The sequence below is a fragment of the Budorcas taxicolor genome, chromosome 8, assembly GCF_023091745.1.
Source record: "Budorcas taxicolor isolate Tak-1 chromosome 8, Takin1.1, whole genome shotgun sequence".
In the NCBI taxonomy this organism is placed as follows: Eukaryota; Metazoa; Chordata; class Mammalia; order Artiodactyla; family Bovidae; genus Budorcas; species Budorcas taxicolor.
The window spans coordinates 106811174-106823600 of NC_068917.1; the positions used below are offsets into that span (position 1 = coordinate 106811174).

General features: G+C 57.1%; 1 protein-coding gene across 1 annotated transcript in view; it reads left to right on the forward strand.

The window, feature by feature from the left end:
• The window catches only part of COL27A1 (collagen type XXVII alpha 1 chain), a 147331-nt gene that overhangs the window by 112733 nt on the left and 22171 nt on the right, over positions 1-12427 (forward strand). Inside the window, exons 37-47 of the mRNA XM_052645006.1 lie at positions 299-406; positions 2709-2762; positions 2875-2982; positions 4157-4210; positions 5163-5216; positions 9792-9848; positions 10016-10069; positions 10814-10867; positions 11152-11205; positions 12034-12087; positions 12170-12277. Coding sequence (XP_052500966.1) covers positions 299-406; positions 2709-2762; positions 2875-2982; positions 4157-4210; positions 5163-5216; positions 9792-9848; positions 10016-10069; positions 10814-10867; positions 11152-11205; positions 12034-12087; positions 12170-12277 — 759 coding nt within the window. The remainder of the gene's footprint in view (positions 1-298; positions 407-2708; positions 2763-2874; positions 2983-4156; positions 4211-5162; positions 5217-9791; positions 9849-10015; positions 10070-10813; positions 10868-11151; positions 11206-12033; positions 12088-12169; positions 12278-12427) is intronic.

Sequence of the window (12427 nt, forward strand, 5' to 3'; positions counted from 1 at the left end):
AGAAAGCATCTCATCCTTCCAGCCTGTCCCTCTCCTGTAAACTCCAGGGGGTGGGCGTGGTCGAGGTCCGCTCTTCCCTCTGATTGGCCCGCTTCTTGGCCTAGTCAGGGCCACTGGACAATGTCATGTACTGCATGCTGTCTGTGCCAGGCTGACCCTTTTGGCTGAGCCATCAGGGGAATCCAGGGTCTGGTCGGCTCTGGACATCCCAACGGAGCCCTGAGGTTTGGCGCCTCTGATGGACTTGGTGACTCATTATTCTCTCTCTGTCTTCCTTCCTCATGTCTTTCCACCCCAGGGGGACAGGGGTGACCCCGGGCCTGACGGTGAACGTGGCGAGAAGGGCCAAGAGGGACTGAAGGGCGAGGACGGGCCCCCCGGCCCCCCTGGCATCACCGGCGTCCGGGTGAGTGTGCGCAGCTATGTGCCAGCATTTGTGGCTCCTGGGTCAGAATAATACACTCGTGCCTTCCGGTGGCTGGGTGGGAGGTCGTTGGACAGCAGCCACCAAAGGGTCCTGTGCTTCTGTCCTTCCTTCACTGGAGCACTTTGCAGAGCACAAACCTGACTGTGTCCCTCCCGTCCCTTCCTAGTGCCCCCAGGAATAATGTCACTCTCCTTGGTCTGTCTGCTGTGCCCTACACAACCTGGACCCTGCTGACCTCATCCTGCTCAACCCCCACATTCAGCCACACTGAAATTAGCAGGAGAGGCATTGGTCCAGTTCTCCATCAGCAACTTGCTCCTTTCTCTTGTTCTTGCCCTCTCTGGGTCACCCCTCTGGTATGATGAAGGCTTTGGAAGAACGTGTGCTGAAATCGTTTTTGAGTTCCAGTGTTCCAGGAGCTCTTTCTTAGTGAACTTTTGAGCATCATGACTGTGGAATGGGCAGAAACGTGTGGCGGAAATAGCCTCGACCCGGACCCCAAAGGCCGAGTTCTGGCTCGAGCACCCACTATCACTGTGACTTTGGGCGCATCAAACTGCCTCTCTCTGAGCCATGGATTTTTCATCTAAAGAACTGATGAAACTTTGGATAGGAAAGCACTTTATAAAATGAACTAGAAATGTAGCAAATTATCTTTATGAGTATGGAGGCGGACGTGACTGAAGCTGGTGGTGGTGATGATGTAGTCATGATGGTGGGGATGGTGATGATAGTGATGAAGATAGTGGTGATGGCAATAGTGAGGATGATGGTGGTGGTCATGGCGATGGTGATGACAATGGGGATGGTGCTGATGGTGCTGATGGTGGTGGTGAGAATGATGATGGTGGTTTGATATAGTGATGAGGATGGTGTTAGTGTGGCGGTGGGGGTGGTGATGCTGATGGTGAGAATGATGATGATGGTGGTATGATATAGTGTTAGTGGATGGTGGATGATATGGTGTTAGTGTGGCAGTGGTTATGGGAGTGGTGACGATGGTGATGCTGGTGGTAGTAGTGATGATGGTGTTAGTGTGTGATGATGGAGGGGATGGTATTGATGTTAGTGAAGAGGATGGTGGTTATGGTGATGGTGACGGGGGGTTGATAATGGCAGCTGTGGTCGTGATAATGATGGTGGTGGTGAGGATGGCAGGGCTGATGAGGTGCTGGGACTGATGCGTTGGTGATGCTGGTGGCCGAGGCAGGGGTGTGACGTGGCTCTGGGGATCGCGTCAGTGGTGGTGTTGCAGTGTTTCTGTCCATATTTTGTGGTCACTGCCAGCTCTCATACGCTGGGACTGGAAGGAGGTTTGCCGGGGCCAGGCTGTGTGTGTGTTGGGTAGCAGAGGTGATGAGAGGCCTGTATTTGAGTGTCTTTGGCATTGAGGCCGCAGAACAGAAATCTCCCACTCTGTGGCCTGGAAACAGTGGAGGATTTAAAAATAGAATTTTATGAGCCATCAGGGCCTTTCCAGAAATATATCTATATGGATGGGGGCCCAGCAAATGTCTTCATTCTGGCCCCGCAGTCTCAGCCCACTGGATGCTCTTGCCCTTACTCAGGGTTTCCCACACCACTGGGGTGCTCCCAGCTGGAGCTGGGCCTGTCGGAACAGGGGGCCAGCAGGCTGCCCTGTCCGGGGGGACTCCCATCTCCCTGGCCCTGGACTGCATTCTTCGTCCCTGACTCACTCCTCCTGCTGATGAGGAATCAGCCATTGCAGTCACCTCAGCCCACTGGCAGATGCCACCAGCTCCTGTAATCATGACTCACAATTGCCCAGACAGGACCGGCTTAGGGAAAGGGGTGTCCCAGAAAGGAAGAATCCTCATTTCATTCTACCTAGCTGGGTGATCTGTGTCCGCGGGGTCTCCGTCTCCCCGAGACTGTTTCTTTAGCTCTAACGTGGGATGAACAATCCCTTTCTCCCAGCCCTGTGGCTAGAATTGCACAAAACGTGATACAGAGTTCAGATACAGTACCTGGCCCATGACTGAGGCCCTGCTGTATTTAAGTACTGGAGGAGCAAAGGGCCTTGAGATTGTCAGGCCCAGGGCTGTCAGCTCTGCGAGGCCAGTACCACCTCTGCCCCTACTTGGCAAAGATGCAGATCGCAGGAAGTGTGCCAGTGCTCACGGTCACACGGGCATGGAGTGCAGAATCAGTCTGAGCCCAAGCAGTCTGCCTCGAGAGTGAGTGCTCTGCAGATCTGTGGGTCTGCCTCAGTTTCCTTTCATTGCTCATCTTTTTCTCTCTTCCCCTCTTTTCCTTTCAGGGTCCTGAAGGAAAACCAGGGAAGCAAGGCGAGAAGGGCCGGATGGGAGCCAAGGTAGGGACCGCTCCTCCTCCCACCTGAATCAGCCATGCCCCCGCCCCCTAGCTCCCGCCCTCCCCTCCCCTCTGCGGACACCTGGTGATACCCTGTCTCTCCCCCACTGCAGGGTGCCAAGGGCTACCAAGGACAGCTGGGTGAGATGGGCGTCCCTGGAGACCCCGGACCCCCTGGCACCCCAGGCCCTAAAGGGTCCCGGGGCAGCCTGGGACCAACGGTGAGCACTCTCTGGGTGGCTGGACTGAGGGTCATGGAGCCGAGGGCAGAGAGGAAAGCACTGCCCGCCCCACTTTGTGTCTGCCCTCCAGACAGATCTTTGGAATCGTGGATCCCTTTGGGGATCTACAGAAGCTCTCGCCCCTCCCCCTGTAAAGTACATACAGCGCAGAATTTCTTGCCATTTGGAGGGAGTCTGGATCTTCTGAAGCCCTTTATAACCCCTGAATATCAAGTCCTGCTGTCAGGGTGTAGGGACGGGACCAGACCCGTGGGGGTATTTTTATTGGACGGGGACTTTTCCCACCGGAAATAGATTCATGGCGGGGTGGGTGGGATGAAGCTACTGCAGATCCCCGGTAACCCTGAGGGTGGTCCAGCCCGTCGCTGGCCTGCCCTGAAGGAAGGGCCCCTTAAGGGTTTGATCGCTGCAGCAGGAGGAAGACCCCCAGAGGAAGCGAGGGAAGGGGGCAGGCAAGGCTGACGCGGCATCTCTGAGCTGTCGATGTGCGCCGATAAACAGCTGTGCCGGTTCGTGGCATTTGCAAGATGCTGTGGTGTAAATGCTCCCACGGTAGCCGATTTCCAGCTACCAGCATGATGTCACCGAATGCAGACTTGGAGGGGATGTGTGAGAAAGCTCCATTAGCTGGTAGAGTCGGTCTGTATCCCCAGGGTTTCACATCCACGGGGGGTCCTGGAACTGTTCCCCTGCAGATACTGGCTACCCAGGGATAACAGTGTTTCTGCCACACAGATTCAATCAACAGAAATATCCTCATGAGCATAGATAACAACAAAATGTAGTAAAATAATTAGGAAGGGATGAGTTTGGGATATTTATCATCTGTGTTTTTAATATAATTGATTTATCTGTAAGTTCATATAATTTAACTTTTCATCATGGTTTTGTTTAATAATTGGCTCACAAAATTGGGGAAAATTTAGCAACTGGCTCTCTAAACCACTGGAGCTGGAAGAGGGAAGGGCTGGGGGAGGACGAGTGCTCCGGAGTGCCGCTTGCTTTCCACCTCAGTCTCCGGACTGGGTTCTGAGCAGAGTGGATGTGCCAGGCTGCTGGGCTGAACTGGGCGGGAGCCTGTGGGAGAGACAGTGTCCGTGTTCCTGCTGTGAGAGTCACACTGGGTACCAACGGGGGTCTTCTCCCCTCACAGGGTGCTCCAGGACGGATGGGGGCCCAAGGAGAGCCAGGACTGGCTGGTTACGACGTAAGGAGCTCTCACCTCCCCACTTTCTGGAACTCTGCCCTGCAGAGCTGGACTCAGGTCGCCTCGGCCTCTGCCCCCACCTCCTCCCAGCTGAGGGCCACACAGATTCATGGTCTCCCTTGCCCCCAGGAACACCTGGGTCCACACACCACCAGTGGGCCAGACAGGGCTGGGGTGAACAGACAGAGACCTCCCCTGAACCACTGGCCTTGCTCAGTCCTTCTTTCCTGTGGTGGGTGCCACACACACCTCGTCTCTGAACTTTGCAACTGCTCTCTGTGGAAGTGGTGGGTCAGAGCCCGTTTTTGCATCCTAATTTGGCAACCCCCCCCACCCTTTGGAGGCGGCCAAGCCAAACACATGTTAGACATCTGGGAGTTGAGGCCTCAGAGAGGAATGTGGCTTGCTCAGAAAGGGAAACTGAGGCTCGGGGAGCCAAAAGAATATGTGTGCAAGGCCCGACAGCTCCTGAAACTTGACAGTGGGATCCAGTGTCTGAAAGAGAAGAAGCAAGGAGAGGAGGAGAGGCAGAGGGCAAAGGAGAGGGGAGCTGGAGAGTGGGTGCTGGGAGCCCAAGGTGGGGGTCTGCACCTTCAGGCCTCACCCTGGCCTGGGAAAGCCTGCTGAGGCAAGCATTTGCCTCCTGCCTCTGCCCAGGAGGACACACCTAGGGGCTCTGCTGAGATCTGCACCGAGGTCTGCTCCACAGGCTTCAGCCACTCAAGCAAACACCCCTCAGAGGAGTGTCTGGGGCCAACATGGCATGTCCAGGTGGCCATTGCTCAGAGAGGCACTGAGCCTGCTCAGAGTCACACAGCGAGTTGGGACAGAGCCAGGACCTGATCGCTCAGCCCAGAGTGTCTCCATCTTTGAGTTCTTGTCTTTCATCCTCTGCTCCTCCCGACTCCTCCCTCCCCCGTGCTCTCACCTCCTGCCGTCTTACCTCTTGCAGGGACACAAAGGCATCATGGGACCCCTCGGACCTCCTGGACCAAAGGGTGAAAAGGTGGGTGTCTGGTCCTGGGTGGCAACTGCTGTCTCATATCTGGGGCCGCTGGGAGCAAGTCCTGGGGCCACTGAGGCTGGGGTAGCATGGGCTCATGGCAGGCTCACTCCTGTTCACACCCTGTCCAGCCCAGAGGCCACCCTGGCTGTGGCCTTCAGGCAGGACTCATTAGACCTACATTTAGCACAGGTATCTTGGGTGTCGTCTCGGTGCCTGGCACCGGAGCAAAAATGGACACAGCTGCTGCCTTTCTGGGGCTTCTGGCTGAGCAGGGGAAATGGACAGCAGTGACGTAAGGATGCCATCAGTCATTTGTGTGAAGGGGGAGATCACCTGGCGAGAGCCGGGGGAGGGCTTGGGATGGAGAGTGAGAAGCACCAGCATTTCAAGGCCAGGAACCGCCCAGGCAGAGGGAAGGTGTGTCCAGGCCCCACCCCTTGGCTCCAGATTCAACAGAAGACAGGAAGTGGTAGAAGGAACCTCGCTGATGGCCGCACCCCTCCCCACTGTGTAAGTGGGGATGTGGATCCCACAGGTCTGAGGGTCACATTCCGAGGCAGCACCAAGCTGGCCCAGGACCCAAGTCTCTGGGTCCTACATTAGCGGAGTCCCTTCCTTCCTTTCTTCCCTCTTCCCCTGATGGCTCAGCAGGAACAGGCTCCTATCAGGCGCCCCCCACCCCACCCCACCGCCCACCATGGTCTCCTTGTTCCCAGCTCCTCAAGCCTCCTTTCTTTTGCCGAGTCAGCTCCCCACTAACTACATCCCGCTGTTGAGTGAATCACTCTGGCCTAGCTTGCCATCCAGCTGGCCCCTTCCTCCTGCTTGGAGAAGAACAGCTCTGCAATCAGAGTGGGCCGCAGGCTCTGACACATCCCACGGGAAGCCGCACAAGCCTCGTACAGGACCCCGAGTCCCTCCTCGGCCCTCACGGTCTACCAGGGCTGGTGCAGACAGGGTTAACACGAAGCCTGAAACAAGAGGGTGCCTTCACTCTGGGCTGTCTACAGTCCCAGAGGCCGTCCCTGTGCCTGCGGGAGCTAGAGCCTAACCCAAACCTGCCCTGAGTCTGCTGGGGCCTTGGGAGGGGCCCCAGCATTCCCCAAGCCTTGACTGCCTCATCTGAGAAGTGGGTGGGTACCGTGGGTACGTGAAGCTAAGCAGGACATCACATATATGTCAGCCAGATGCACTCTGTGACTTATACGGTCTTATTTTGTGTTCAGTCATTCATCTGCTAACCAACAGGTGTTTATGGATTTATAATCACTATTATAATGATTTAATATTTAGTATGTTCTCATCTCTGAGCTGGGGGCTGTGTAATGATACCCTAAAGAGCTAGCCGACTCATTGGAAAAAAAAACAACAAGCTGATGCTAGGAAAGATTGAAGACAGGAGGAGAAGGGGACAACAGAAGATGAGATGGTTGGATGGCATCACTGACTCAGTGGACATGAGTTTGAGCAAACTCCAGGAGATAGTGAAGGACAGGGAAGCCTGGCGTGCTGCAGTCCATGGGCCACAAAGGGTTGGACACAAGTGAGTGACTGAACACCACCACCACCACATGAATGAATAGTCACTGGTCACAGCGGGATGGCACTAGGGAGGGAGGAAGAGCAGGCTCCTGGGGGAGACCCCCGGAGCAGACCTCCCGCTCCAGGATTTCTTCACACTCATCACCGTGACGCTGGCACGGAGGTGTCCGGGTCCCACTCGACAGGTGGAGAAACAGAGTCTCCGTGAGACTCCAGGACTAGCTCAGGATCAGTGTCGGGTATGACAGGACCAGGATTCAGACTGGCTGATGCCAGGCCTTGCTTTTCCAGTCGGAAACAAGACACTTAGATGCACCAGTATGTTGTTCAGCTTGGGGCTTCCCTCTGGGGCATGTGTCTGTCTTCAAAGGCAGCGGCCCGAGGGACTGGGAGATGGGATAAGACTCTGGGAACAAGGAGAATGGGGGATGGGAGGCTTTGTCTTGGGGTGCGAAAAATGCATCCCCAAACTTCAGCTACAATGTGTGGTGGGTAGGAGTGGGGGATATCTGTATAGCTAGTTTTGGGCCCAATCATTGCTTTGATTCTTGTGTGACCTTGGCTAAGACCCTTCCTTCCCTGGGTCTCAGTTTCTTCCTCTGTAAAATGGGAGCAATGGTCACAGCAGCATAGGTGTGTTATATGGATTCTATGAAACATGCCTCACGAGGTGCCTGGCACACAGAACCCACTAGGTAAACACTAGGTAAAGCCCCCCAGTCCAGCTCTCTCCCTTCACAGGAAGACGGAGCCTTGGGACAAGGAGCCATAGAGAGTGGTCAGGGAGGAGAGGGAATCCCTGCTTCTTGGGCCAGCCACCACCCCCATCCCCCTTCCTGGCTACAGCTGGTTCTAGCCCTCAGGCCTACTCTCCTGCCTTTGGTCTCTGCCCACAGGAGCCACAGGGGCTGCAGGCCAAGGCGTACGGCCGCCAGCCTGGGACAGGCTCCAGCCCCCGGGACTGTCCCCTCTCTCCTGCCTCTCAGACCTCCCCTCAGTCCCTGCCAGCAGCCAGGGGGCTTGGAGGTACCCTGGCTTGAGCCGCCTGCCCAGCATATCCCCCCATGGGAGATGACACTAGCTGTCTGGGGCTAGATCATGCTGAGCCCTCAGGCTCTGCCTACACCTTCCTTGTAGCTGGCACATGGCTTCCAGCCACCCGTCCTGCGGGTGGACCAGGGCCCGGGGTGACCTGCCATGGCCCAAGGACCTCGGCTCTAAACTGCTCCTCCCCCAGGCTCTCTGACCACCCCCGTGCCACCCATCCTCCCAGCTGTTATCATTATCAACAACAGCAATTTCTGCAGAGCCTCTCCTCTGTGTGCTGAGAGCTTACCATACCTCTGCTTCCTGGCTCATCAGAGCAGCGCTATGAGGCATGACAATCTCATTTTGCAGATGAGAAACCGTCTTATGAGCGAGACCCGCAAGTGGGTGACTGCTGAGTGCCTCCTAGGGAGGCTCAGGGCCTTCCCTGGAGCTCCCATCAAGAGTTGGAGGCTCATCCTAAAGCAGGTTCTCTGCCCACCTTCTCCCAGCAAGGGTCGGAGAAAGGGGCTCTTCCGTTGAGGGCTGAATGGCTAAGCAGCCCACACCACCTCTTTTGTGCCTCAGTGTCCTCATCTGTAAACTGGGAGAATCAGTTCAGTTCAGTTCAGTCGCTCAGTCGTGTCCGACTCTGTGACCCCATGAATCGCAGCATGCCAGGCCTCCCTGTCCATCACCATCTCCCGGAGTTCACTCAGACTCACGTCCATCGAGTCAGTGATGCCATCCAGCCATCTCATCCTCTGTCGTCCCCTTCTCCTCCTGCCCCTAATCCCTCCCAGCATCAGAGTCTTTTCCAATGAGTCAACTCTTTGCATGAGGTGGCCGAAGTACTAGAGCTTCAGCTTTAGCATCATTCCTTCCAAAGAAATCCCAGGGCTGATCTCCTTCAGAATGGACTGGTTGGATCTCCTTGCAGACCAAGGGACTCTCAAGATACTGGGAGAATAATATCACCTATTTTGTGAGGCTGTTGGCAGAATTCAGCCTTCCCAGGTGGCGCTAATGGTAAAGCACCCGCCTGCCAATACAGGAGACATAAGAAACATGGGTTTGATCCCTGAGTTGGAAAGATCCCCTGGAGGAAGGCATGGCAACCCACTCCAGTGTTCTTACCTGGAGAATCCCACAGACAGGGGAGGCTGGTGGGCTGCGGCTCATAGCGTTCAAAGTGTTCTACACAACTGAAGGGATTTGGCACACACACACAACGCTGGGAGGATTCATCGAGCGTCTGTGTGCAGCTGTGGCGGTCGGTGCTCACGCTTGCCAGCTGTTGGAGTTGTTGTCACTGCCTGCTGAGCACTGTGCGGGGACTTCTGCCTCACTTCGTGGAAGCCCCACCACCTTCCATGGGTATCAACGTTGTCCCCTTCACTGCCCCACTACCCCCCATTTCGCAGCTGAGAAAAAGCTCTGAGACCGGAAGGGCCCTGTTGAAGGCCTGGGCAGCTGGTCCCCTACAAAGCCGGGTGTAACCAAGTCTACCTCGGCTGACGGCTTGAGAGTGTCGGCCTCGGGGTATCCAGCCTGAAAATAAAACTGACAGTCACTTAGTCGTGTCTGACTCTTTGCAACTGCGTGGACCGTAGCCCGCCAGGCTCCTCTGTCCATGGAATTCTCCAGGCAGGAATACTGGAGTGGATAGCCATTCCCTTTTCCGGGGATTTTCCCAAGCCAGGGATCGAACCTGGGTTTCCTGCATTGGAGGTGGATTCTTTACCGTCTGAACCACCAGGGAAGCCCCCAGGGAAGTCCAGCCTAGGGGAGGGTAAAGAGCAGTGTCCTGTGTTCCAAATTCCTGCTTCCATGCCTGGGTCTGCCTTGGACCCCATGTCTTCCCTTCCCTCTTGGCCTCAGTCTGTCTGTAACCCTAAGTAGACTGAGTTCTTCGTCTCTGAGGAAGGCCCTTTCGGCTTCAGTGTGGAGTGTCTGGAATTCCCCAGGAGCAGGGAGTTTGTCTTAATGCTGGTTTCGCCTCCACAGGGGGAGCAGGGCGAGGACGGCAAGGCTGAGGGGCCCCCCGGACCACCTGGAGATCGGGTAAGGGCCCCCACCATCCATCCTCTGGGCCACTGCCAGGGTGGAGCCCCAAGCCCCAACTGTGTGGGGAGCAGGGGGGAGGCTGCTGCGAGCTCCGCCGAGGGCGCGGCCCAGGAGGCCCAGGTCTGGCACCCCTACAGTCTTCTACTGCTGTTCTTTTCATTTAGGGCCCCGTGGGTGATCGAGGAGACCGTGGCGAACCTGGGGACCCTGGATACCCTGTAAGTATTCAGAGCTCCTACAAGCATCGCAAGCATTGTAAGAGGGCATTCCTTGGCCTGTTCCATGCAACCTGGAATTAGAACAGCCTTCACCAGGAAACGGGCCGTCCTTCCACCCCTAGTGCCCAGGTTTGAAGCATCCCCAAGGGCTCATCCACCATCCCCAAGGGCTCAGGGATCAATTCATACTGAAAGGGGAGATCTTTGCTGAGGGAGGGAGAGGATGGGCGGGGGAGGGAGACCCTTCCCCTCCAGGACCCTCAGTATCCAGCACTCCCAGCAGAAGCAATGAGGACGACCCACTGAACGAGCACCCAGCCCCACCCCCACCCCCACCCCATCCCCGCCCAGGCTCTTCATCCTTGATGGCGGGATTCCTTTCTTTTATTCATGGTCAGTTGTGTCCTACTCTTTGTAATCCCCACGGACTGTAGCCCTCCAGGCTCCTCTGTCCATGGAATTCTCCAGGCGAGAACACTGGAGTGGGTTGCCATCTCCTCCTCCAGGGGATCTTCCCGACCCGGGGATCGAACCCAAGCGTCTTCTGTCTCCCACACCGGCTGGTGGATTCTTTCCCAGCTGCGCCACCGCCCATTTTACAGATGAATAAGCTGAGACTTAGGGGGACAGTGACCCATGGCTAGGAAGAACAAGGGCTTCCTTGGGATCTTCCAGGCTAGAAGTTGCCCTGGCCCCCACTCCCTCCAAGATGAGCCTCTTCACTTGTCTCTGCTTGACTTCCAGGGACAGGAGGGTGTACAAGGCCTCCGTGGAAATCCAGGCCAGCAGGGCCAACCCGTGAGTGGTGCTTCCTGTCCCATCCCCCTCCTGCCCTGAGAGGGGGGCTGGTGGAGGAACAGTGGGGGAATTAAAGATCTGGTCTCTTTAAAGCTTAAAGAGACCCGCCCTGCGGGAGGGCCTGGGACAGCCCATTCTGGTTTCTCCTGCCCTGACCCTGGGGGCACCCCCAGAGCCTGCACCCCCAAACCCCTCCCCACCCCTCCCCCTCCAGGCGGAGACTGGCCACCCTCCCCGGGAGAGAATCCTGGGGCTGCCTTGCGTCATCTCACCTTGGTTTGCAGGGGCATCCGGGACCCCGGGGACGGCCGGGCCCCAAAGGATCGAAAGGGGAAGAGGTAAGAGGCCTGGATGCTCACGGGGAAGGTAGACCCTGGGAAGGGAAAGACCGGCCTAAGCACATAGCACATGGGAGGCAGCACTGGGGTACGATGAGGAGAGGGGACCACGGGGCGCTGCAGGGTGCGGTCCGGCCAGGATTCCTTCAGCCTGAGGGACAGGAGAGGACCAGTCCCTCTGGGAGGGGGACCACCTGTTCAGTCAGCTAGCAGGATGTGAACCCCAGGCGGTCAAGATCCAAAGCCGGCCTCCCTTTCCACCGCAATGCACTGCAGGAGGAACACTGGGAGAAGTGAAGTGAGGGTGTGCAGAGGAGGACAGGGAGCGTGACACTCACGGAGGAATTCGGAGGCGGTGGAGGGGGAGTTTCCTGCCTTCACCCAGGCCTCCTGGATCGGCCTCCACTGAGGCTGGGCCGGGGCTGTCTCAATGCCCTCAACTTCCTCCCAGGGGTGCACACACACACGCCTTCCTTCTACTCGCACACACACTCCTCACCCTTCCGGAATACCCACATCCCTGAGGACCACACGGACCTGCCAGCCATGGGGCTCAGCTCCCACCAGGAAGTTGCCAATGCCTGGAGCCTCTGCCACAGGGCTCCCAATGAGGGGCCAGGGCCCAGAGCAGGGTCAGGGACCATACCTGGAAGGTCCCAAGGCTGGCCTTGACCCTGGGCTTCCGGGTGGGGGTGCCTGGGCCCATTGGCAGATGCAGATGCCGAGGTAGGGGGCAGGGCCGAGCCACAGAGGGATCTCCCTTCCGGAGCCCCTCGGGTTCTGCGCCTCCTCCAGGAAGCGTCCATCATGTGCCCCTTGATTTTTCAGGGACCAAAGGGAAAGCAGGGCAAGGCTGGGGCGCCAGGACGGAGGGGGATCCAGGTGAGTGGCTTGCAGCTTTTCGCTCACCCACCCCACCCCCTGCCCTCCCCAAGGCCCTCACCAGCTTCTTGTTTACCCCCAGGGCCTGCAGGGGCTCCCAGGGCCTCGGGGCGTGGTGGGGAGACAGGGCCCTGAGGGTGTTGCTGGACCAGATGGGTTTCCTGGCCGCGACGGTCAAGCAGGACAGCAGGTAAGCTGGACTGGGGGTTAACAGAGGGTGTCTCCATTCGAGATGAGGTGTGCATGTGGTGGGATGTGGGGTGCCATAGGCCATGGGCCAGGAGGAGCAGGTTTGGGAACTTGGATGGGCAGAACCAGCGTATCTGGAAGTTTCCTGCAT